Source organism: Pelodiscus sinensis, chromosome 14 (genome assembly GCF_049634645.1).
Source record: "Pelodiscus sinensis isolate JC-2024 chromosome 14, ASM4963464v1, whole genome shotgun sequence".
Lineage (NCBI taxonomy): Eukaryota > Metazoa > Chordata > Testudines > Trionychidae > Pelodiscus > Pelodiscus sinensis.
The window spans coordinates 27974988-28001193 of record NC_134724.1 but is presented as its reverse complement, the minus strand read 5'-3'; the positions used below and the strand labels follow the sequence as shown (position 1 = coordinate 28001193).

The 26206-nt window shown below is 44.2% G+C and overlaps 1 protein-coding gene across 5 annotated transcripts in view; it reads left to right on the top strand.

The window, feature by feature from the left end:
• Window positions 1-26206, top strand: part of NEDD4 (NEDD4 E3 ubiquitin protein ligase) — a 99111-nt gene that overhangs the window by 32466 nt on the left and 40439 nt on the right. Inside the window, exon 1 of one of the 5 annotated variants that reach the window (XM_075897299.1) lies at window positions 6316-6453. The exons of the other annotated variants lie outside the window; for them this stretch is intronic. Within the exon in view, the coding sequence (XP_075753414.1) occupies window positions 6409-6453 (45 nt within the window). The 5' untranslated portion in view covers window positions 6316-6408. Of the gene's footprint in view, window positions 1-6315; window positions 6454-26206 lie in introns of those variants that run through there. 5 annotated transcript variants of the gene reach the window in all.

Here is a 26206-nt window from a genome sequence, read left to right as displayed (position 1 = left end):
AGAACCATAAGAAAAGTAGGTTTACAAATGTATTTAAATGATCTTGAAAGTCATTCAGAAGCTCTTGCAAAATGTCAGACTTGCATAATGCTGTTACTTATGAACAAAAATTGGCAATAGTATAAATAGGCATTTTTGTATACTGGAATTGTAAGTACACACTAGCCTTAGTGAATTGACATTTCCACTATTGTACCACTTTCCAGATACAAATGAAAGGGGAGCTGCTAGTGATCTACAGTTAATACTAATCTTAGAGTTGTTGTAATATTACCTTGAAATCTTATCCTGCAGATTTTAGTTTTCAGTGAAAATATTACCTGATTTCGACCCAAGTCTGCATTCCTTTGCAGTGTATCTTCTTTCTTAAAATCCCTGTCAGTAACTTTAACTGAAAAAAATCCTCTTAAAATATGGGTCTGAATTATAAACTTTGACAGAAAAATCATCACAATAGATCATAAGTTACCAGTGTGTATTAGGGATGTTAAATATTGGTTAATTGAATAGTTGAGTAATGTCATGAATTCTTATCAGTCAATTACTCTATAGTTCCTGGGGCGGTGCTGGCAGCCAGTGTACTCTGGCCTCACTCCTGAGGAGCTCCCCGCCACTCCGCATTGGCATTTAAAAACTAGCTCCCCTCACGGACTAGCTGCCTGTTGCCCAGTGCTGCTGCCTCTGATAAAGAGGCAGCAGTGCACAATGGTAGCAGCCCCTGTCTAGACAGGGTTCAGATCCATCACAAGACAGGACAGAACCAGGCTGCTGGCCAGCCTGATAAAAAACTTACTGGCAAAGCAGTGCAGGGAAATATGTGTAGTCTATAGTATTAACCGATAAGCTCTTGCTAATTGGTTAATCAGCTACACTATTACATCCCTAGTGTGTATTCTTGTTGTTGGGGGAAAAAAGGCTGTATGAGATTGTACTAGAATATTTTAAATCAGCAAGGGAACTCTTACTTAAATTGCAGTAAAACTTAAACAACAAATAGTCTTGCAGCACCTTAGAGACTCACAAAAATGTAAATTGTATAATGAGCTTTTATGGGCATAACCCACTTCTTCAGATGAATGGAATTTAAGGGGTCCAGTTTTCAAATAAATACAAAGAGGGCGGGGGAGGGGAAAAGAAGGGGGGGGGGGAAAGGGGGAAAGAAATTGTCAATTAGTATCCATGGTAAATGAAGCTAATAGAGCTTAGTACCCATTCTGAGTACCCTTTTGTTTAGTTTTTTTATGTCATTAGGATGTGGAATGTAGCAGGCCATCCAGCCAAAGTCTTTTTGATACCTACAACAGAAGTCTAAACTTGTAAATGAAATTAAGTTCTGTAGTTTCCCTGTTGAGTTGGCTTTTGAAATTGGTTTGAAATAATATGGTGACTTTGATATCCATTAAGGAGTGCCTGGGCAAATTAAAATGTACCACAACAGGCGTCTGTGTGTTGCCTTCTTGGATATCTGATTTGTGTCCATTAATTCTTTCTCATAAATTTCAGTAGTATTGTGGTTGTGAAATATTCCCTACTAGGTAGAGAAATTGCCTTGAGAAGATGAAAAAAATGTTGGAACCTAGTGCTTTAATGTGCCCTTTTTATGGTGTTTCACTTACAGCTTTGTTCTTTTTAAACTAAATTATTGCAAATTCAAACTAGAAATCCAGCCTGTGAAAATAAGGGCTTGAATAAAAATTCCAAGCAAACTTCAGACTTCTAAAGAAATGTTCTGTAATTGTGTTTCCTGGCAATCAAGTTCATGAATTAACCCGCCTATGATTCTGGCAGCTTTGGGTGCATTGTAGCAAGTAGCTTGTGTCTATTACTTGAAGAATGTTCATGTTTTGTATTTGGTGGTGGTTGCATTTTTCTATCCATGTGCATTAAGCTTGATGGTTAAAACATAGGAATGTGATCCTGGACAGCCAAATTTCAAAGGGGCTGAAGTATATTTCTCAAATCATCCTCAACTGTGAACAGGCATTTTATGCACATGCAGATTACCTGGATTTATTCATGCAAATCCGAATGCTTGCTGCCTTTTGAAAACTGAACACTAAATATGATTTGCAGCAATTAGTGAGTTTCAGGTCCTTTGTGTAAGACAACATGCACTGAGACCTCTCTCCTCAATTGACCCTTGACCTTTTAATGTAAAATGAGCTTTTACAAACAGTTCTGTAAAACAGCTTACCTAAATAGGCAAAAAGAGAAGATTGAATTGACTTTATGGTTCTAACAAGTTTCTTGCTATAATCAGTAATACATGTATCATAGTTGTCTTTTAAAAAATAATTTCTACTGTAATAGTTAATTATATAGTAAATCTAATTATAGTGAGTGTATTGTGACTCATTTAAAAACAACTCCCAAAATATTTCTCTTGACTCCAGTTAGTCTGGCTTAGTATACTGATATGCTGAGTCTGGATTCAAATTTAACAAACTGATATGGGAGTAGCATTTAGTAATGTCAACTATCTGTGCAGAGCAGTCATGAAATTAAATCAGTGCTTTGGTTAGAGACTCTAGTATCTGAACCAGTGAAAGGTCTATGCATTCTTTTCTGGCAGTTCCTAGCTACTAGCCTTCAGCCACATAGTATCAAGTTTCCTGCTCTCCATAATCAACAGCTTGTTAAGTCTGCTTTTTAAAATTTAGTGAGAAACTTCACTTCTGTGACAGCAGGCCTTAAACTATTTGAGTCGAAAAGTGTTGGGAGGATGACTGTGCCATGTCTCTGTAATAATCTTTATTTGAAATATACTAAGGGAACCTTGCTGTAAGTTGTGGTGTGTGTGGAAGAGGAGAGGACTTAAATACCTTGATTGCAGTATTGAGATGCATGGCCATCACTTGCTGACTTAAGTTCTATGCCTCTCAGTTGGGGTAGAGATTATTCTGTAGCAGAAGCATTGAACTGATTTAAATTGTTCATTTAATTAAGCTTTTTCAAGATATGGGATTAGACGAGAGAACAAGTTTCCCAGTTGTTTATAAAGATATATTCCCAATTTGTGATGAGGGAGTGTGAAGTAGTAGTGCAAATCTACTTCTTCAGATGTCGTTTGCTTACAGTACAGTTTCTGCTGTTATGGTATGTTGACAACCATGAGGTTAATCGCTCCTTTTGGATCAGAACCATTTTTATTTTGAAAATGTGAACGTTGTGACTAAGCTGGGAAATCTGTCTGTTTGTTTTTTAAATATAGTTCTGTATTAGAAGTAAAGGTACATTTAAAAATTTGAGGATAATGTTAGTTTCCCTTTTCTTACTTTTACTTGACTCATTTTGCTAGTATTCCAGGTTTAGTGAATGAAACATATTGAAGCAAAAAAACCCTTAACTCTCACTTAAGAGTTCGTGAAAGATTTTGTACAACTAGTCTTGTGTGAAGGAAACTTTACATTTGAAGTCTCAAACACCTGTGAACCAGAGTATACTGGTAACCATAAAACTTGTTGTATTCCTTAGTGAGTTTTACTTGGGCAAAATGTTTCTGAAGTTCCTGTAGAAACTGTCAGACTTAAGATACGTTGAGCATCAGACTTCAGCATGAAGTCCTATCTCTTAGACTCACATTGATCAAGAGACACAGGCAAACAGATGGATTGGATGGATATAAGGAGCAATCTGTGACTATTTATTGCTGGAGAAGGGTGATATGTGCCCATGCGGTACTTATACCTGGAATTTAACTGGTTTCAGAGTGGGGTTTCAGGGCTACCACTATTTAACTAGTAAGTCAGAGGAGTCCAGGAGTGAGCAATAATTTTCACAAGGGAACCACTTTAATCTTAAGTCATCGGGCTGGCTCCACTCCTTAGCAGAAGGGGCTGGGGGGGGGGGGGGGGGGGGGGAGAGGGAGTACCTTCAACTTTCTGAAGGGGGGGGGGTCCAAAGAGGATGGAGAGAGGCTGTTCTCAGTAGTGACAGATGGCAGAACGAGGAGCAATGGTCTCAAGTTACAGTGGGAGAGGTCTAGGTTGGATATTAGGAAAAACTATTTCACTAGGAGGGTAGTGAAGCACTGGAATGGATTACCTGGGGAGGTGGTAGAATCTCCATCCCTAGAGGTTTTTAAGTTTCAGCTTGACAGAGTCCCGGCTGGGTTGATTTAGTTGGGATTAGTTCTGCTTTGGGCAGGGGTCTGGACGCGATGACCTCCTGAGGTCTCTTTTCAGTCCTATGTTTCTAAGGTGTGTGGCAGTGTATGCACAGTAGGAATGTGAAAGGTTAACCAGGTAACCGATAAGCATCACCCTTAATGGGTGATGCTTGCCCGTTCCAGTTAACCAGTGGGGGCTGGAGCAGCTCACCACCTACTGTGGGCAGGGGGGCTGCTCCAGCCCCATCAGGTCTGCTGCAGACCTGGGTTCTCCATGGCAGGTCTAGGTGCTCCAGCCAGGCTGGGCTGGACCACTCTTTGATTTGTTAACTGGTTAAACTCATGTTTAACTGGTTAAACAGGATTTTACATGCCTGGTGTGCAGGCTGCTGCTGGATATGTTTGAGAAATGCCATGTGTTCTCTTTGATAGGGGAAGTTGTCCTGCTCTGTTGTCTTCCCTCTTCCCCACTCTGCAGAGATGGGGTTTGAGACAGGGTAAAGTAAGTGTGTGAGAGCTGGCTATTGGAGAAATGAGACCTCATCTACATTTGGAGTTTAGATTAAAATTAGCTGCATTAAGTTAATTCCCCCCCCCCCACACACACACACACCCCGAACAAACCACCAAGCCCATTCCATCTACTTCAGTGGCTGTTAAAGTTGATTTCTGTACTTCTGCTTTTACAAGGAGCAATGCTAAATTTGACCGATCATCATTAACCTTGCGGTCGTTCAGATACAGTGCTTTGAAAGTAGAGGTTCTTGGTTTTCTGGAGATTTCCCAGAATGCCTAGTGGTGACCGCTCTGGTCACGATTTTGAACTCTTCTTCTCTCCAGGTGAATAGGAAAAGCCCTGGGAAAATTTAAAATTTCATTTACTTTGTGGCCAGCGTGGTGAGCAGACCTCAGAGCAGGCAGCAAACCTGACCATGAGTTCCCAGAGTTGCAGCTGAGCACCAACATGTTGAGGTCCAGGATCTTCTGCATGCATTTTTGTGGGAGAGGAATCTGTTCTCACAGACCTATGAACAAAATAAATGCAGATAACTGCCATGATCACGAAGGGCATGGAGAGAGGATTCACCAGTAATGCCCAGCAGGGATGCATGAAAATAAAGGAAAATAAAGCCATACCAAAGGGCAAAGGACAACAAACAGTCTGGAGCATCGCTTCAAACATGCTTCTTCTATGAGCAATTGCATGTGATTCTTGCGCGGACCTGATCAGCTTCCCTAGCCAGTTTGTGGATTCTTCCGAAGGCACTCGGGCAGCCTCAGTCAGCGGCAAATAGAGGAAGAGAATGGTCAGCAGGCAAGTGGGGCAACTGATGTCCAAGCCAAGAACTCTTTATAATCTTGGAGACCATCCCCTTCTCCCAGGATGTCTGTTGGACACTGATCTTGGGGAGGGCACTTCTGATGTAATGGATTCACGTTTTTTATCTTGTTAAAAATGGGTTAAGACAATTGGGTGTGATCTATCGTGGCTACTTTGTCTACGTAGTGTTCTGGGGATACACTCCCAGCTTATTAACATGTCTGTCTGGGGACTGAGCAGGAGTCCTCTCTGTGCATCACCATAAAGCTTTCATACAAGAACCACCTTAATCCTTCTCACAATGTTTCTGGGGGGACTTGCTTTCAGTCTTCCGTAGTATGACATCTTTCCACACCAAGCCAGCAATAAGTGGTCTGGCATCATTGCAGCAAAAGGTCCAGGTTTCTGGCCACCTTCAGTCAGCATCTGCTCCCTATCACACTCTCTGTGCAATTCAGAGAAGACTGATCTCGCATAGGAACTTGGATGAAGCAGGGGAAGCTATTGGCTGATGCCTCTGCAGTAAACCTCTATTTGCTAATCCCTAATGAAGCATGACTTGGACCTCTGTCCTGCCACCACATCCAGACCCATTCTCTCCACCCGTTCCTGCAGAAAGGGAAAGTTGCACTCTCCCCACAAAAGGGGGGTGCCAAATGCATGGGTGCCACATGAGCCTCTACCGCCATGCTCGGACCCTCTCCTGCCTGCTAGCTTCTCTAAGAACTCTGAGGTGTATTGGCTGCATAGTAGCTGCTTAAAGCATAACTTGACCTTGTAAATAGCTCATTCTTGTTGTCTTTAGAAAGACCTTTTTATTCTAACAGATTAGGTTTTACATTCTACAATATCTTCTGTAAAGTCTGCCCTTCACTTTTTGTTACAGTGGGAACAGCAGTGAATCTGTTGCATATTTCCCCTAGCCCCGTCAGCTGTCTGCCTGGCACACATCTGCAGAAGAAAACAAACTAGGGATGAGATGTTCAAGAAGCAAATGCAGTCCTCCAATTTGGACAGAGAATGGGTAAGTGAGTGGAGGAATACATGGCTGGAGCAGATACAAGCAGAGCATGAGGAAAGGAGAAGCATGCAGGCAACTGGAAGTGAAGCAAAAGGCTGTCCTCATAATTGTGATCTCTCACACCTCTGAAGTGCCCCCCCCCCCCCCGAACTCCTTTTTCTGTCCATGCTCTATTCCCTAAATAAAACACATGAGCAACAGTCTCTTTATTGCTTGAATTGAAGGCGGCAAGGGAGAGGTTATAGGCAAGCACATTGAATGCAGGGACACCTTGTTGAGAGCATGACTTTCAAAACTAGTCATTCACAAAACTGTCCTTCAAAGTCTCTTTGACTTGCACTTCCCTTTGCTGTGCTCTCCTTATTGCCCGGACATGTGCATCTTCCAGTTTGCAGCTTGCTGAATACTTCCTAAACTTTCCCCCAGACCAGAAAATTACAAATTGGAGATGCTGAAATGCCAATAGTGATCCTTGGCGACCCAGCCTATCCTTTGCTCCCATGGTTTATGAAACTGTATACGGGCAGCCAGGACCACAGCAGAAAGCAGTTCTTCTACAGTCTGAGCAAATGGCCTCCCGGGGGGCCTGAAGGCTGTCTGGGGTGGGGCCGAAACTCGGGAAACTGCCCTCTCCTCCAGCCCCACCCCAGTGGGCTGCAGGCTCTCCACAGGGCGTTTGTGGGTAGCGGGGCTCCTTACTCAATCTGCTGCTGCTGGCCATGCTGTGCTGCAACTGCCCCCAGTGCAGGGCTGGCCTGAGCCATTCCCGAGCATGGTGCTGCCCCCAGGAGTGCGACACATGCGTGGCCCCGCCCCGGGCACGTGGAGCTCCTGACAGTGGGGCACCCTGAGTGCTAGCCCAGCGGGCCCGTACCTTGGGCCGGCTCTGCCCCAGTGGCCACTCTCAGTATTGCGTCTCTCTTCTCTGTGCCTTTGGTTTGTCCCTCCGCTCTGTCCCCTCCCTTTCCATGTTATTAAACAGTCCCATTCCTGGCACTTTGTGTTTTCCAGGCACAACCAAACCCTGACCTTGGTTTGTTAGGTTAAGAAGCAGCTACATACCTAATTTGGTGGTTGGTTCTAGCTCTTATGGTTTAGGAGGAGTTCTTGAATACATGCAAAATCCTGAGACCATTAATTTCTAAAAAGTATCAGAAAGTGGCAATTCTGAATGAGACTACAGGTAAGCATTCATTAGAGGAACTTCCATTAAGTCATGTTAAAGTTAAACTGAAACTATAGGTGCTCTACAAAAGAATCCCAGGAAGAAAATTAATATAACAACTCCAGTTTTCATTCTCTCTCTCTCTCTCTCTCTCTCTCTGTCTCTCTCAGAAAAATTAGGAAATACCAGAATTGTTTGCCTCTGAAACTTTAATTTGACCCTGTTGTCCATGTGCATATGCATTATAATATTATAACTACATAATTATATATTTTTCCCCCACACTGGATTTTTGCCTCCTTTGGTGCATAGAAAAAAATGCTTGTTCAACAAGTCCCTATTCAATATTTTTTTTTTATCCTCACTGTTAATATGTGGCCCCATGCTTTTACTGCTTGCTGTTCAGACACTACTCTGAAGGCAGAATTTCTAATTCCTTCGCAGGCTTTTGTGGTGCCATCACTAGAATGATGGCTGTACAGAGTCCGACCTATGGTTCATCTAGCTCAGTTTTGTCTCTGGCCAGTTAAATACTTCAGAAGGAATGAATAGAACCAGGTGATTGCGTGATCCATCCTATGTTGTCTGGTCCCAGCTTCTGGTAGTCACAAATTTAGGGATACTCTCATCTCATGGCTAATCCTCCCCAAACGTAACTTGTTTGTTCTTTTTAATTATGATTTGGCTTTCACAACATCCCCTGGCAATGACTTCCACAGGTTGACTCTGTTTTTGAAGTACTTCGTTACGTTTTATTTTAAAATTTTTGACTATTAATTGCATTGGATGATCTCTGGCTCTTGTGTTGATTTGAAAAGATAGATAATGCTTTCTCTACACCAGTGTTTCCCAATTTTATTTGGCCACAGAACCTTTTAAAATCAAAAGAATTTTGCAGAACTCCTAATTAGTCTAGTATATGGAGCTGAAAAAGTAGACCACAAATAAGTAAGGATAATAATAAACAAAGGCTAAACAAGGAATGAGATCAACATTTAGTTTAATTGAACATATTTAAAACAAATCACATAATATTCATAATTATTTTTTAATCAAAATGTGATTGTAATGGAATTTCCTCGCGGAACCCTTATTTTCACTTCAGAACACCATTTGGGAAACACTGCTCTCTACACCATTTGTGAGTTTATACGCCCTACCAGTCTTTTTTTTAAACTGAACAGTGCCAATATTTTTCTCTCATGTGGAAGCTGTTCATATTCCTAATTATCAGGGCTCGCCGAGCTGTGGCGAGCCCCGCTTGCCAGCCGCGCTGTCCAGTGATCTGCGCATGCGCAGATTGTTTTGCGCATGCGCAGATCACCTGAACCCGGCTCTTCCGGGTTGTAATCTACTCCTAGTTTGTCGAGCCCTGATAATTATTGTTGCCTTCCTCTGTACTTTTTCCCAATTCTAATATATCCTTTTTTAGATGGGTCATCCAGAACTGCACACAGCATTCAAGGTGAGCATACTATGGATTTATATACTGGTATTATATTTTCTCTTACCTATCCCTTACTAATGGTTCCTGACACTGCTAGCTGCTGGGGTTTTTTTCCTGCTACTGCACATTGAGTTTCTGAAAAACATTGGCTCAAAGAGTCTTTCTTTAGTGGTACATTTAGAACCCATTATCCAATACGTATAGTTGGGATTATTTTCCCATAGGTTTTTTTTGCACTTACCAATATTGAATGTCATTTGCATTTTGTGACTTAGTTTTGAGATGCCTTTTAAAATCTTTTCAATCAGCTTTGGATTCACTATCTTGAAGATTATACAAAATTACTCAGACTTTGCCATCTCACTCTTTACCTTGTTTCCAGATCTTTTGTGGATATTTTAAACATAACTGGTCTCAATACAGATTCTTAGACAACCCTGCTATTTTCTGCATTTCATTGTAAAAACTGACAGCTTATTCCTGTCCTTTTGTTTCCTGTTACTGATCCACAAGGACCTACCTTCTTATCCCATAACTGCTTATCTTACATAAGAACCTTTAGAGAGGGACCTTTTCAAAGGTTTTCTGAATCAAGTACCATTATATCCACTGGATTACCCTGGTCTGTGTGTGTTGACCCCTTTTCCTCCTTAGCGAATTCTAATAGATCAATGAGCTTTGATCTTCCTTTATAAAAGCCATGTTGACTCTTCACAAACACATTATGTGCCTGTATGTATCTGATAATTGTTTACTACAGATAATTTTCTTACTTAAAATTTCAGCCAATTTTCCTAGTACTGAAGTTAAGCTTACCAGCCTGTAAATGTCATGTTTGTCTTTGGTATCTTTAAAAAACAAAACTCATCTCAGTTAGAACCTTTAGCTCAACCACACAGTACTCTGTCACTTGAACTAATGGAATAACTGACAAGGATGACAACCTACTACTGTTATATGGATCAGTACGAGAAAGGAATTGGACACTCACTGTGCCAGGTGATTTCACAGATGCTTGCTAACTCAGAAGCCTATATCCAGGCTCTGGAAGGTAATGTGCTCTAGTGGGCACTGACTCTTCTGCCCTGGTCCTGTCCAAGTTCCATTCTCACTTAGCCTGTCTTAATCCTCAGGAGTGGCGATCTCAATTCCAATTTCTAGGTTTAACACCCAGTTTCCTTTTTATCCCAGGATCCAGTCCCAATTTCTTTTACCTGGTCCTCCACTCCAGGGCTGTGTCTTGTACCCTCTCCATTCAAAACTGACAGCTTTGTGCTCCAAGCTGTGTCAACCTTTACAGCAGCGGACAGTTTCCCTGAGCTCAGGTCTGATGCCTAATCCTGCTCTGCAGCAACCCAGAGCTGCATAGCAGGGTAAACCCCCTTCACCACCTTTTCCATGACTGAGCTACGTTAATCGTGCGCAGGGACTCTTCAGGGCTGTTAGCTGTGAAACTCTGGGCAACTATCCCACCTAACTCCTCTTCTTCTTCTGCCCCAGAAGTTTGTGGAGGCACAGAGCATCCTGGGTCCTGTCCCAATGCCCTGTGGTACATTGCTTTGCATCCCAGAAATCCCTGAGCTTCTGTAGAAGTCCAGCAAACTTAAGCATGGGTGAACTGCATTTCTTTTCCCCGGGCCAAGAGCTTATAACTTGGTCAAATTTTGGGTGCATTCTGTGGTAGTTGCAAGAGCATCTTAGACAGAAAGGGTGCCTCTCCATATCTAGTTAAAATACCTGCTCACAAGTATGGGATTGTTTGGACTTTTAAAATAAAAGTTACCACAATCTATTTAGAATGAGCAAAGCACATTTTTCTTTAACCACTTTCTCAGGAAAGATTGAACTGTTTTAACTGACACTTTGAAAAAGCCTGGCACAGTTGCAGCATAAAAAACTAAAGCTTAGAAAGCTGAAAGCAACCAAAAGGTCTCACATGAAGCATCAGACAATCTTAATTGGAGGTGCTGCCAACCCCATCTATAATAGATGACCGCTGTTGTCATTATAATGGGTCTCACTAGCACATCATGCATGACAGTCAAGTTATTCCTGAACTTGTAAAGTCGCAATACAAAGTCCATGCAGTGTACATTAAACATGGGATTTCTTGTGGCATTCACAGAGGTGCTGGCCATGGTGGAACATTGCTTTTGGGCTCAGGAAACAAGCTATGTATGGGAGTGCAGTGGCTGCGTTGTTAGTGAGTTACTATCATTGGTTCATGTGCTGAACTTAGCATTACAGTGACTGTAGCTTTGCTGAGGTACGCTTTCTTGCTGGCTTGCTTTCATGTAATGGAATAAAGATTTCTTTGAAACACATAAATTTCATTGTTTACACACACAGTAAACGTAAGCCACCTGTGAAGCATGAAACATCTACACTATGGGAGACAGGGAGAGAGGGGGGGAGACAGAAGGTGAAGCATGCCCTGAGAATTATGCAGGTTTGTATATGTCTATGGTTCGTATGAGCCCTGCCATTTGTTCTGTGGAAGGGGGCTGCAGTTCATCAGTGCTAGACTGCGTGCGGATTGACACGGAGTATATCAGCAGCCTGCAGGAGTCTTCATGGATGGAGGTTGGGTGGACAGGTGTGGAGTGTTGTGAATGGCACCCAAATTGTTTGCAGCAACAGGATGGTGTATTGGAAAAAGTTTTGGGACACCTGGCTGCAGTACGGCCGGTCGTGCAGCTGTTGTTGGAGGCGTTGCTAGCAGTGCAGATACATGTTTGCTTGCTGCTCTATAATACTTAGTATTTGCTACATGCTCTCCTTCGGTTTCCTTCTGTCACTGTCCCTCCATTCCTGCAGGTTTTATTTGGGTGTCTGCATGATCCAGGATACCTTGCAAAAATTCCTTTCCTCTAGTCTTTCTTGGGTGCTTATGTGCCCATTTCAGATGCTCTATGGGAGTAAGAACTTCCCGAGACTGGCATTCCAAGGCTGGCTCTATCAAGGACAAAATTGCAACATGTCAAAGAAGGCCCATTGTTAATGCTAGACAAAGCACTGCCCCAACCCCATTGAAATACTTTCCCTGTCCACATACCTAGCTCTGTCTGTCCCAAAGCAAATGTACATTACATACAGGAACCCGGCAATGTTGAATTCACCGCTGAGGGCACCAAGAGAAACCCTAGGTGCAAGGAGGCAAGGGAAAGGGCTGGGAAAACCTTTTGTGGGGGTATGGGCGGGGGGTTATTCCTTGTTACAGCTGGCTAGAGGAAAGGGCAGGGGAACCTCTTGCCACAGAATCCCTTCATGCAGCTGGGCAGTGTGCTGGGGAGAGCACTGCAGGGAGAGCAAGTTTACTAATGGCTGCTCATTTCCACAGGTTGTGTTCACTCTGGAAGACATTTTGCTGTTTACAGCATGCAGGGAAGCGAAGGAAGGTCTTTTTACTCAATTACAGGTTCCGTCTGGGATCATATGTGGCTTGTCTTTGCACAGCAATAGTTTTGGCCCCCCCTGCTCAGTGACAGCACAGTGGCAAGGGGATGTCAGCTTTTAGGGGTTAATTATCACATTTGCTCTGCCAGCTTATCTGAGGAGAAGGGTGGCACAATAGCTGCATGAAGCTTTCAGTGAGATTTGAGAGGCAGATTACCGAGGCACGAGAGATTGCATCAATGGTCTGTTAGCCATCTAACTGATCCTCTGCTGGTAGCAGCATCACACCAAACCAGCTTCTTTTCTGTAACCCTCCTGCTCTTGGCAAGTTGCTTGAGTGCTTTCCCAACCACTTCAGTAGCATCATCCACAGCCTCCTAGCTGCAAGTGGCTCATCTCTTTGGGCTAACATGCATGCAGTTTGGCACTGATTATTCGGCAGCTGCAGGAGTCTGCCTGGGTGGAGGTTGGGGAGACAGGTGTAGCGAGTGGCATCTGGGGACAGCGCAGTCCCTAAATTGTGTTGGTGGGAATGGGATGGTATATTGGAAAAAATTTTGGAACACTGGCTGCAGAGGGGTTTGGGTCATGCAACTGCTCCAACTGGAGTGCTAGCAGCATGGCTCCAAGCCAGGGATCTCCTGGTGCATGGAGAACTTATGGCCAGCTGGAGAAATGCTCTGAACACACCATGAGTTGCTGAGCAAACAGGAAGGGCTCTTTCAAATTTCAAAAAACGCAAGGGCAGCTTGGTGGGACACCTGAGCACAGCAGTAGAGTTTAAACAGATGACCAGAGCGGCCAGAAATGCATTGTGGGGAGGGTGCCGGAGGCTAATCAGGATGCAGTACTACCCCACGACGTCCACAATGACTATCCAGAGTGCAGTAATTTCTGTGCTTCTCACTGAGGTGGTTTACCTAGAGTGGACACTGTGAAAGTTACAGCGCTGGTGGCAGATATACTGTGCAGTTACTTACCAGCATAGACTTGGAGTTGATAGGGTTAACTTTTTTTAATGTGCATACTGCTTTTTGCTTAGTGTAAAAAAGGCCAAGTTGAAGTGTATCTTGTTCTTGGAACAAGTCTTGTGGGAGTTAGTTCTACAGTCCTTGACTGGCCCACAGTAAGCTATAAAGATTTGGATTGGCATCTAGGCAATTGTATTGTACTAACACTCTTACTCTAAAAATTATAGAAGGGTCCACTGGGCCTTGATGAATCAAGCTTTTCTAGCTTATGCCTAGTCAAAGGTTTGGCACTATTATCTGAATAGACAGACTTTTGAGTGTTGGCCAGTGGAACATACAAGGCCCAATTCTCCATTAATTCCTCCTCTGTATCCTGGCTTGCTTTAATGCCTGGTGGCCTAGCTCTTTGCACAATAGCTCATTTGGCGCATCTGCATGTCAACGTTGGGGAACTCTAATTACTTAGGACTAAACAATTCCCATTGCTAACTACTGACCTGTGCTAAGTTTGTGTTGTGCATAACTATGCTCAAATAATATCTGGCTTCTGTTCCTCTCTGTGCCTCATGAAAATAGGCTGACTTACAAATCTTCCACAGTAAACAACCTCTTAATTAGGTCATTTGGCTAGTAAACATGTACTTGCACAAATGCTCAAAGTAACAATCATTAAATGGAATAACAAATAAGAATGTTGGAAAGAAATTACTGTGGACTAAATGAACTTTCAGAAAATTATTGGAAAATATAGGCTATGTATATAAGTATTGTCTATATATTATTGCAGAAACAGATTTTTTTTCTGGTCTATATGGAGCACTGGTGCACTTAAAATATCTTTGGAAGTGTGAATTAGTGAACATAATTTGAGTCTCATCTCTGTTGCCTGTTAGATGGTGAAATTGCTGAGACCTGTTATGCTTACACCTTGCTCTTGAAGTATTGATCAGGGATGAGGTTCATCTGTTAACATGTTGCATAAGAATCTTCCATCTGACTATAGATGTTTAAGCTAGTGTTAATCTTACTCAGTTCTTATATCTGACTAGCTATCACTTGTCAGTCAAGTTGCACACATGAGACAACTAAATAGAAATGTCTAATGTTGACATGACCCTCCACCAAAAATACAGCGGGGTTCTGGTGCATGGACATCATGAAATTATACCTAGCTCAGGCAGTTTATTATGTCTCTCTATGGGCACATCCAGATGGGGGATTTTGTTTGGGATAACTTAAATGGGTCTTGTCTGAAAATGCCTGCATATGCAAGATGCGGTTTTGTGGTGTGCACTAGTCTTGCATGCATCAGAAATTCTGGAGTCCTCTTTAAAACTGCTAAGTTTGATGCAAATTGAGTTAATGAAGTTAATTATTCACATGCATGCAATGCTGCTGCACACAGTTTTAGCAGTCCAACTCCTATCCCACACTGCTTTGCAGGTATACATTATCTATTTATTCGTGCCCTCTGCTGGTCTGGGGGCAAGCTGACTGAATGGTCCTCTTGCCTGTTCAAAAACTGGCACTGGACCATTTGCTCTTGGATTCCAATACAGGCAGTCACCGTGTTACATGGATCCAACTTACATTGGATCCCTACTTACAAACGGGGTGAGGCAACCCCGCACTAGCTGCTTCCGCCCCCCCCCCCCCCTCCCTGCAGACCAGGGAGATGCGAAGCTAGTGCCTCCTCCCCCCCACCCCCCAGCAGACCAGGGAGATGCGGAGCGGCTTTTCTCAGCAGACACCTCAGCTTAAGAATAAAGGACTGAGGGAAGTGAGGTGTGGGAGAATGAAACTGAGCTCTGGAGAAATGTTTGGCTAGAGTTTCCCCTACACCTGTGGTCCCCAACACGGTGTCCGCGGGCGCCATGGCGCCTGCGGGGGCATTTCTCGGCGCCCGCCAAGTGCTCAGGGCTGGCCTGGCCCCGGGCACGTGGCGCATGTGTGGTGCCGGAGCTGGCCCCGGGCGGGTGGCGCACTATGAGCGCCGGCCCCGGGGGCGCCGCAGATTCACCCCCTGCGGCGCATGGAGGGGGGGGGAGAGGGCGCTGGCCCCGGGTGCGCGGCGCTTGGGGGAGAGGGCGCCGGCGCCGGCCCCGGGTGCGCGGCGCTTGGGGGGGAGAGCGCCGGCCCCGGGCGTGCGGCACTTGGCGGGGAGGGAGGAGAGTGCCGGCATGCGGCTATGGCATTTCTCGGCGCCCGCCAAGTGCTCAGGGCTGGCCTGGCCCCGGGCACGTGGCGCATGCGCGGTGCCGGAGCCAGCCCCGGGCGCATGGCGCACTGAGCGCCGGCCCCGAGGGCGCTGCAGATTCATCCCCCGTGGCGCATGGAGGGGGGGAGGGCACCGGCCCCGGGCGCGCGGCGCTTGGGGGAGAGAGCGCCGGCCCCGGGCGCGCGGCGCTTGGGGGGAGAGTGCCGGCGCCGGCCCCGGGCACGCGGCGCTTGGGGGGGAGAGCGCCGGCCCCGGAATGCGGTTATGGGGGGGCCCCGGGCGCCCGGCGGGCGAACGGCCACGCCCCCTGGCGCCCGGCAACCCCAAATGGTTGGGGACCACTGCCCTACACTATGTACCAGTTCCGACTTGCATACAAATTCAACTTAGGGACTGTAGGTTTGTTCTTATCTTGTACGTAAGCCGGGGACTGCCTGTATATTATAACTATAGCAATATTGCAGCAGCCTTTACAGTGTGCTTGTGCAGCCATTTGGAGCCATGCTGAGGCCTTAGATTTTGTACTGATTTATTGAATCCAGAAATGGCCCTGTAAATGAAGCTCCTCCAGGAAAAACTTGTGTAGTTGCTCAGTCATCCTTATACTGTTTCCTCCGCTGCTGCCATATCATCTGCTTAGTGGTATAGCAGGTAAAATCAAAACAGAAGCCACTGGTGTCTAAGACTTCCAATGAAGCCCAGGCAGCAAGGGTGGAGATTCAGGTGGGTGGGGGGACATCAACCATGCACACCGGGATGTGGCTTGCTTTTCATCCCCTTCCTTGGACTCTTGGGGAGTGAGGGGAAAGTACTCGCATTCCGTGAATGCTTTTCACACCTGATTGGTGAGCTCCTACATTCTCCCTCCTGGTAACGCTCTGCACCCTCTCTTGCTCCTGCACTGTGTCCTCTGGCTAAATACCCTACCTTCCACCCAGACCGCGCACCCTCGCCCCCTCCATCCCATCTTCCACCCAGATCCTGCATCCCATCCCTATGCCATTCACTGGCAGCCATGTCCTGCACACTGAACCCCTCTTTTTTGTCCCCTCCCCAAAACCTAAGGGGGTTCACAAATATGCTACTCTGGAACCCCAGAACAATGAATCTGGCCTACGGAAAGCCCTGAACTACAGTCCTCCCTGTCTCTTTCCCTCACCCCAGGGGGCTGGTGCACTGGAAGAGTGAACTGTCTCAATTGGGGCCACATGAGTGAGGGTTGGGGATTTTTGGAGTTTTATTTTCTTCTCACTTGTGTGGCCCCTTACCTAAAAAAAGTTCCCCACCCCTGCCATGAAGACATGGGAATCTTTTGTGTTGGACATTAATAAACGAAGTAAAGTATTAATTTAACTTCATTTTACATAAACATGAGAAAGTTAAAGTGCTTACTCTGTTTAATTTAAATTAAACCACTCTCCCCAGTTGCAGTGCTAGCAAAATGTCTTGGTTGTAAGTCTGTAATTAACAGTGAGTTTCCATAAGAAGTTGTGCATGGAGCCTGGTGGTCCACAGGCCAAAACGTTTGAGAACCACTGATGTAGACAAATGCACAAGACACCCTGGCAAAATATTGTAATCCATACTTCTGGAATCCAGTAGTTTGGAAATAGATATTTTTAATGTTTCTAATTGCATTAAATATATTGATACTGATACAATAGGCATCATGGAAACTTGGTGGAATGAGGACAATCAATGGGACACAGTCATACCAAGGTACAAAATATATTGGAAGGATAGAACAGGTCATGCTGGTGAGGGAGTGGCACTATGTGAAAGAAAATGTAGAACAAAATAAAGTAAAAATCTTAACCCTAAATAGTCTATTATTTCTATGGATAGTAATTCCATGCTCCAATAATAAGAATATAGCAGTAAGGATATATTATCGACCACCTGATCGGGACCATGATAGCGACTATGAAATGCTAAGGGAGATTATAGAGGCTATCAAAATAAAAAAACTCAATAATAGTGGAGGATTACAACTACCCTCCTATTGACTGGGTACATGTCACCTCAGGACAGGTGTAGCGTAGTGAGCGTGCTGACTGCTCTGTGACCCGGGGTTCCCCTGTGCTGTGATGGGAGTTTCAGCCTCCCAGGGGGAGAGAAAGGAAGGAGAGTGGAGACCAGCACCTGGCTAGGGGGCAGGGCTGGAAGAGAGTTTAGTTTTCTGTCTGGTATCATGGAGGAGGCAGCCTAAGCAACAGTCTGGGATTTAGGGGACCAGTCTTCCCCATCTCAAGGGGGGGCTGAGACATCCTAGGCCTGCTCTGTAACCAGATTACATCTATGCTGTGCTGTATCCTGGAGAAGCAATAAACTCCCTGTATTCTACTGGCTGGCGTAGTCTGTTTGTGCTGTTACGGGGGTGCAGGAAGCAGAGGAACCCCAACATGCTGCCACAACAGGATACAGAGACAAACATTTCTTGATACCTTAAGTGACTGCTTCTTGGAGCAGCTGGTTCTGAAACCCATAAGGAGAAAAGCTATTCTTGATTCAGTCCTAAGTGGAGTGCACAGTCTGGTTCAGAAGGTAAATATAACTGGATGGCTTGGAAATAGTGACCATAATGTAATAAAATTTAACATTCCTCTGGTGCGCAAAATACCTCAGCAGCCCAATAATGTAGCATTTAATTTCAGAAAGGGGAACGACACAAAAATGAAGAAAATAAACAAATTTAAAAGTTTCCATGCAGTTGCAGGGATTTTACTTTTGTCGCTATACTTTTTAAAGACATAATAAAGGCCCAACTTTAATGTATACTCCAAATTAAATAACATAGAGAACCAAAAAAAGTTAACCAAGTAAAAGAAGCAGTGACAGATAAAGACATCTTTTAACAAGTGGAAGTCAAATCCTAGTGAGGAAAATAGAAAGGAGCATTCACTATGTCAAATTTAGTGTAAAAATATAATAAGAAAAGCCAAAAAAGTCTGAAGAACAGCTAGCCAGAAACTCAGGAAGTAATAGCAAACGTTTTTTTAAGTACATCAGAAACAAGAAGCCGGCTAAACAACCAGTGGGGAGGCCCTTGGACGATCGAGATGCTAAAGGAGCACTCCAAGATGATAGTCATTGCAGAGAAGCTAAGTTAATTCTTTGCTTCAGTCTTCATGGCTCAGGATATTGGGGAGATTCACAAACTGGAGCCATTCTTTTTAGGTGACAAATGTGAGGAATTGTCCCAGATTGAGGTGCCCTTAGAGGGGAGGTTTTGGAACAAATTGATAAACTTATCAGTAACAAGTCACCAGGACCAGATGGCGTTCACCCAAGAGTTCTGAAAACTCAAATGGGAAATAGCGGAACTATTAACTATGGTTTGTAACCTATCCTTTAAATCAGCCTCCATACCTAATTACTGGAAGATAGTGTGATGCCAATATTTAAAAAGGGTTCTAGAGGTGATCCTGGCAATTACAGACCAGTAAGTCTGTCAGTATCGGGCAAATTAGTTGAAACTATGGCAAAGAATTAAATTGTCAGACACATACATGAAAATAATTTGTTGGGGGTCTCTTTAAAGGGAAATCATGCCTTACTAATCTGCTAGAGTTCTTTGAGGGGGGTCAACAAACGTGGACAAGGGGGATCCAGTGGACATAGTATACTTAGATTTCCAGAAAGCCTTTGACAAGGTCCCTCACCACAGGCTCTTAAGCAAAGTAAGGGTATGTCTACACTACAGCACTAATGCAAGTTAACTGAATTCGAAATAGTTAATTCGAATTAAGCTAATTCGAAATAACGCATCATACACAAACTATTTTGAAATAGCATGTCCATACTGAGTGGACCTTGAACCAAAGTTAAGGCTGGCTGGAACCAGTGCGGGCAGGGCATCAGGTTAGGACTTAGGGGCTGCGTCTAGATTGGCATGATTTTCCAGAAATGCTTTTAAAGTAAAAGTTTTCCATTAAAAGCATTTTCGGAACAGAGCGTCTAGATTGGCACGGACGCTTTTCCGCAAAATCTAGATGCGCTTTTTGGCAAAAAATCCCCGATCGCCATTTTTGCGATCGGGGCTTTTTTGCGGAAAACAAATCTGAGCTGTCTACACTGGCCCTTTTGCACAAAAGATTTGCGCAAAATGGACTTTTGCTTGAACGGGAGCAGCATAGTATTTCTGCAAGAAGCACTGATTTCTTACAGTAGGAAGTCAGTGCTTTTGCGGAAATTCAAGTAGCTAGTGTAGACAGCTGGGAAGTTTTTCCGGAAAAGCGGCTGATTTTTCCAGAAAAACTGGACAGTCTAGACATAGCCAGTGTGTGGGGCTGCTGCCTGAGACTAACTGAGCTCTGTGCTTAAAGGGACCCTCCTCCCACCCGGGGCAGACAGTTCTCAGGGTTCTCCCCTTACTTGTCTACCTTGATGAGGGACAGCAAAGCAGTCCTGGCTTAGAGTCCCCGCACTCAGAACACCATAGCACTCGGCCACATGGAGCCAGAGCTACACCTGGGCACACTTGTGGGGTCATTGCCATCAGTCCAGCTGCACTTGCTGCAGGCTGCCAGCCGGGGGCTCCATCGGGAGGCTGTCAGGCTCCAGGAGGCCCTGCGGGAGAGCATCCACCCCGAGTAACCCTCAGCCACCCCGGCCCTCCCCACTGGGGGCTCGTGACGCATCCCTCACATCCTTCCACTTGCCCCTCCTTAGCCATCTTCCTGATGTCAAATAAAAGACATATTTTTTCATAAACACGAATTGTCTTTTAACAAAACTGGGGAGGGGGAATGAAACTCTGGGGAGACTGGGGAAAGGTACTGGTCCTATTACCCCTGACACGTGCTGGTGGTCCGGAGGCGCTCTCGGGTGCGGGACCATGTCCCAGGCAGGGTGGTATGCCCTGCATGTTCAGCTGGTGCAGCTGTGGAGAAAGAAGGGGAGTGGTCGGTTCTCCCTGGGGACGCAGTGGATGATTGCCGGTGCCCCTGCGAGGTGAGGACAACTGTGCTCTGCACCATCAGAGCTGATGTGCTTGCACAGAGGCCATGGTCAGAATGTCTGGCTCTCCCCAGGAGTGGGAGCTGCCCCAAGACTGCACCCATGCCCTTGTGCCGTGTATAGTGCAGCTGAGGCGGGGGAAGAGATGTCCCCTGCCTCTGTGTAAAAGGGCCATGTGAAGTGAGGGTGTCCTGCTGGGTCCCGCCCCAGGGTTGGGAGTGGGTCAGGTCTCTTCACATACGCGTGTGGCACGTAGCTGGAGCCACCGGCACGGAATGTGCACGCACATGCACAGGTGGCTGCATGATCCATGGAAGGTGTGGCCCATGCGTGTGGTCCCTGTTCTCCCTCCCCCTTCTCCTTTTCTCCCTTTCCTGGGTAGAGGACAATGATGGCACTTACCTGGTGTGGCCTCCCCTGATGACCCTGCTGACTCCGGTGCTGGGACAGCTCAGGGGTCCCACTGATGTGGCACCCTCCGTGCTGGCCCCTCTGCCGTGGCAGAATCAGGGTCTTCTGGTCCCGGCTTGCTGCCCCTCGAGGTGGCGCCGACCATCCCGCAACCCAGGATGCAGTTGAGGGTGGGGAAGTAGGGGCAGGTGTCAGCTCTTTAATTTTCAGGAGCACCTGCTCCTGGGTGCGCCTGTGGCCTTTCTGGGCCACGGTGGCCGCTATGCAGCCATAGACGGCTGCATTCCTCCTCCTGGTGCGGAGATCATGGACATTGGGGGCCTCCCCTAAACCTCTATGAGGTCCATGATCTCCACACCAGTCCAGGTGGGCATGTGCCGTCTATGGCCCCTGGGTGCTGGGGGACTGGGCAGGGGATGGCTGGCTGGCTGGCACTGGTTGCCTGGCTCATTATGAGGCCACTGGGTCAGGGGCAGAGACTCCTGGCAGGTCTGGCTCTGGCATGTGCTGTTTGGCCAGAGTCTACCCCTTTAAGGGCTCTGGGGCTGGGAGTGAGGAGAGGAGTTTTCCTGGCTTGGCCCAGAGTGGCCACCAGGGTAAACTGGAAAGGGCTGGATGCCAGCTAATTCAAATGAAGTGTCTACACAGCACTTCTTTCGAATTAGCTATTTCGAATTTGGTGTTACTCCTTGTAGAATGAGGTTTACCAAATTCAAATTAAGCAGTTTACATGTATAGATGCTATTGAAGTTAATTCAAAATAACAGCTGTTATTTCAAATTAACTTTGCAGTGTAGACATACCCTAAATTATCATGGGATAGGAGGGAAGGTCCTCTCAGGGACTGATAACTAGTTAAAAAGCAGGAAACAAAGGGTAGGAATTAAATGGTAAGATTTCTAAATGGAGAGAGGTAACTAGTGGGGCCTGTCCCCCAAGGGCCTGTCCTGGGACCAGTCCTATTCAATTTACGTATTTATAAATGATCTAGACAAAGGGATAAACAGTGAGGTGGCAAAATTTGCAACAGATACCAAACTGCTCAAGATAGTTAAGACCAAAACAGATTGTCAAGAGCTTCAAAATGATCTCACCAAACTAAGTGACTGGGAAACAATGAAATTTAATGTTGATAAATGCAAAGTAATGCACATGGGGAAAAAATCCCAACTATACATGCAATATGATGTAGACTAATTTGGCTACAACTACTAAGGAGAGAGATCTTGGAGTCACTGTGGATAGTCAAAAAAGCAAATACAATGTTAGGAATCTTTAAAAAAGGGATAGAGAACAAGACAGAAAATATCTTATGGCCTCCATATAAAAACATAGTATGCCCATATCTTGAATACTACATACAGATGTGGTCGCCTCATCTAAAAAAAGATACATTGGCATTGGAAACGGTTCAGAAAAGGGCAACAAAAAGATTAGGGGCTTGGAACAGGTGCCATATGAAGAGAGATTAAAAAGAGTTAGACTTTTCACCTTGGAAAAGAGGAGACTAAGGGGGATATGATAAACATCTATAAAATTATGACTGGTGTAGAAAAGTGAATAAGGAAAAGTTATTTATTCCCACAATATAAGAACTAGAGGTCACCAAATGAAATTAATAGGCAGCAGGTTTAAACCAAACAAAAGGAAATTTTTCTTCCACAGATTCACTGCACTGAGTGAACTCCTTTCCAGAGGATGTGGTGAAGGAGCTAGGACTTTAACAGGGTTCAAAAAAGAGCTAGATTGGTTCATGGAGGTTAGGTCCATCAATGGCTATTAGCAGGGCTCAAGAAATCTGCTTATCTGCTCGCGTGTGGTGAGTAGATTTCAGCCGGTCGCCCCGTTCACCGGTGGTTTGCGCATGTGCAGTGCGGGTCTCGCGCATGCGCAGTATTGGACTGATGAGTGGTTTTAGCCGCAGTTTGTCAAGCCCTGGCTAATAGCCAGGATGGGTAGCAATGGTGTCCTAGGCTGTTTCTCTGGAGGTAGGTGACAGGGGGCCACGTGGGGATTACCTGTTGTGTTCCTCCCTCTGGGGCTTCTGGTAATGGCCAGTGTCGGCAGACAGGATACTGGGCTGGATGGACCATTGGTCTGATCCAGTATGACCGTTCTTATGCAAATACTGAAAAGTGCTGTGTATTAGCTAATGGAGCAAGTGAAAAGATTCCTTTCATCTCTCTCATTAAAGAATTGTGTTTAGGCTTAGCATTGCTATCTATGAAGTACATGCTGCCACATAGTGTTAAATGCCTTGAAATCGTTCCTATTAAATATAAAATATTACTGGCTAGTAACTTTATGGCATCTGTGGAATTAATGTTTTTAAAGTATTGTGTGTTGTAATTCAGTTTTGTATTTTACAGTTTTATGAAAATAGTTGTGTGAAGTATGTAAAAAAAAATTGCACAAATGAAATTTTGCCCTTGACATTTACCTACACCATTTCTCAATGGTATATAGGATCATTTTATGAAACTAAGAAAGTTCAGCTCAGTTATGTGTCAGCCAAGCAATTCTTTGTAGTATGAAATGGAAACTATTTGGGGCCACTTTGGTGGCTCATGAAAAGTTGTTCGTTCTCGTCAGACTTGAGAGGAACGTTGATGTCTGGGGGTGTTAGTAAAAAGAATGTTGCTTTTAAAGAGATCCATTGAGCTCTTATTTTCTTAAGTGGCAATAATCCAGATCTGTGTTTATTTTTGTTTTGGCTTTTTTTTCTGTTTTCAGTTGATTACCTTATGTTCCGCCAATAAAAATTATATGCTTTCTCCGCTCCTAGACAGCCATTGACTTGTGTGCGAAGGCGAGTTTAATGTGCAACTGGTCAAATATTTATGCAGGGAAAACTAAGCATGTTGAGTTTGTGCTTTCTCTGGTACAAGAACTGAAATGTTTATTTTAATAAGGAAAGTTTGTAGAGAAATCCCTTACTTGAACACTTGGTCTTTTACAAGAGCTTCTTAGAAATTTAGTCTGAAAAATATAGTAATTAACCAGTATGCAGGTGTTGGGTTTGTTTGCCTTTTTTCCCCTGGAAATGATGTGATTAACTGGAGCACTTTGATAACAATCCTAGCATATTTAGTTTGACTAACCAACTCCAAAATAAGCTTAAAAACAGATTTTATGCACTTGATGGTGGTAAATGAAGAAATGTCCAGAAGCCTTGGTGTGAACTTTGAGTTCTGACATATTAACTTCAGGTATTCAAACAGATGAGAATGAATATACGTTTTTATACTTAATTGTCTTGGTTTCAGGATGATTAGCTTATTTTCTTTAGTAGCTTATCTCATTAAGACGCACTTAGTCATTGTATTAGAGTCCTTTTAAAGATTGTATCTGAGAACGTTGAACAACTTTTTCGTCTTCGTGTGCTTTTTAACTCTGGTGTTGGTCAAATGAAGAATTTTGGTATTCTTTTAATGTTTGTTTACACTGTTTTGGGTTTACACGTAGAAACATTGCTTCTCTACTTGCCAAGAAATTAACTCTTCCTTGCCTCTTCTGAAAGAAGTAGGTCCAAGCCCTCATGAAACTGATATCTAAACAAACAGTTTTAAAGTCTACTGCCAGTGTATGGTGTTAGTACATGTGACATCTGGGTTTCAACACTGTTTTGATACTGGTTCTCTGAATCCTGTGGCAATCAGACTTGTTTATAATGAGACATATTGCTAAAGAGCACTCCTGACTGATCCATATATTAGTATGGTCTCCTCTTGACCTCCAAACTACTAATGTCTGTGAAGGATTTTAATCTCTGGCTGGAAGAAAGGTTGGTTATCAAGTCTGGTGTGCCTAAAATAACTGTGAATGAGTACTAGAATGAAGTGGATAGCAATAAGCCATGCCAAAGACCCGGGCTACTCAAATTTGGAAGCCCCGGGGGCCACAGTGATACTTGCAGCACATGCCAAGGGCTGCAACTTACGTGTGGTTGCATATACATGCAAATATACACAAATAACTTCTTTCACACTGACAGGCATGAATACAAAAATTAAGGCAAGACTACACAATACACAAGCCCCATTTAAGTCAGTTCTGCTGATATTAATAAAATGCAATATTTATCCGATTTCCACCCATATGACAGCACTTTTAAGAAGCAATGACAGTCCAGGAATTTAACTACTAAAACACTTATCAACCCAAAACGCACAGTATATCCCAACTGTACTATGGGCCTCAGACAAATGGGCTGTGGACTGCATATGTCCCCCGGGCTGTGTGTTGAGTAGCCCTGCTGAAGACAGAAACAGAACCAGTAAGAGTTTTGCATTTTAAAGTGCAAAATAGAGTTGACTTTTGTCCCACATTCCAATTTATTTGAAAGGCATATTCCATTTGAGGATTGCCAAGAACTTGAAGATAATAAATCTTGTCACATTTGCAATAAGCTTGTAGCCTCCTTTTAAAAATCTGTTTGTAGGCAAGTGATAGATATATTTTTTTTCCAGTAGCTCATGAGTGGTATGATGTAAAAAATAGCAGTATTTCTTCCAGTTGGAAATTCAGGGAAGTTTCAGATATGAAAGCTGTCACCACAGTTTTTCCTATACAGATTTGTGAACTAAGGCTTTGTCTACACTTCAAACTTAAGTGCAACTGTGGCAATGCTACCGCGGCAGTGCTTTCAACTCAGTGTGGCCACAGCAAGAGAGCTTTCCCAAAGCTCTGTCAACCCTCCTCTGCAAGGGAAGTAGCTAACAGTATTGGGAGTTGGTGCTTTACAGCTCTGTAACTTACTATGCTGGGGGAGGAGAAGTTCACATCCCTGAGTCAGAAAGTTACAGTGCTATAAAGTACTAATGTAGACGTAGCCTCAGAAATTCTTTGCACCAAAAACTGGTGAGAGATGCATTCAGTAATTTGAGGCTTTTGAAATCATGGGTCTTGCATTTTATAAAATATTTTTCTTTTTTGCTGGGTCCCATGAGCTAGTCATAAATTCTGTTTGTAGGAGAACTTACTAGTGGTATAAAATCTTGGTGTGGTATCATAAGCTAACTTACTGTTCAACAAAAATAGAACCTTTCCTCTGTTAACAGATCCCCAATCTAAAAAAACAAATTTTACCAACAGATCTAAAGAGAAGGCTATTAGGATTATTAAGGGAGAGATTGTTTGAAGAATTAGAGGTAGAGATATTTGTGTGTTATGTCTATACTACCCCTCAG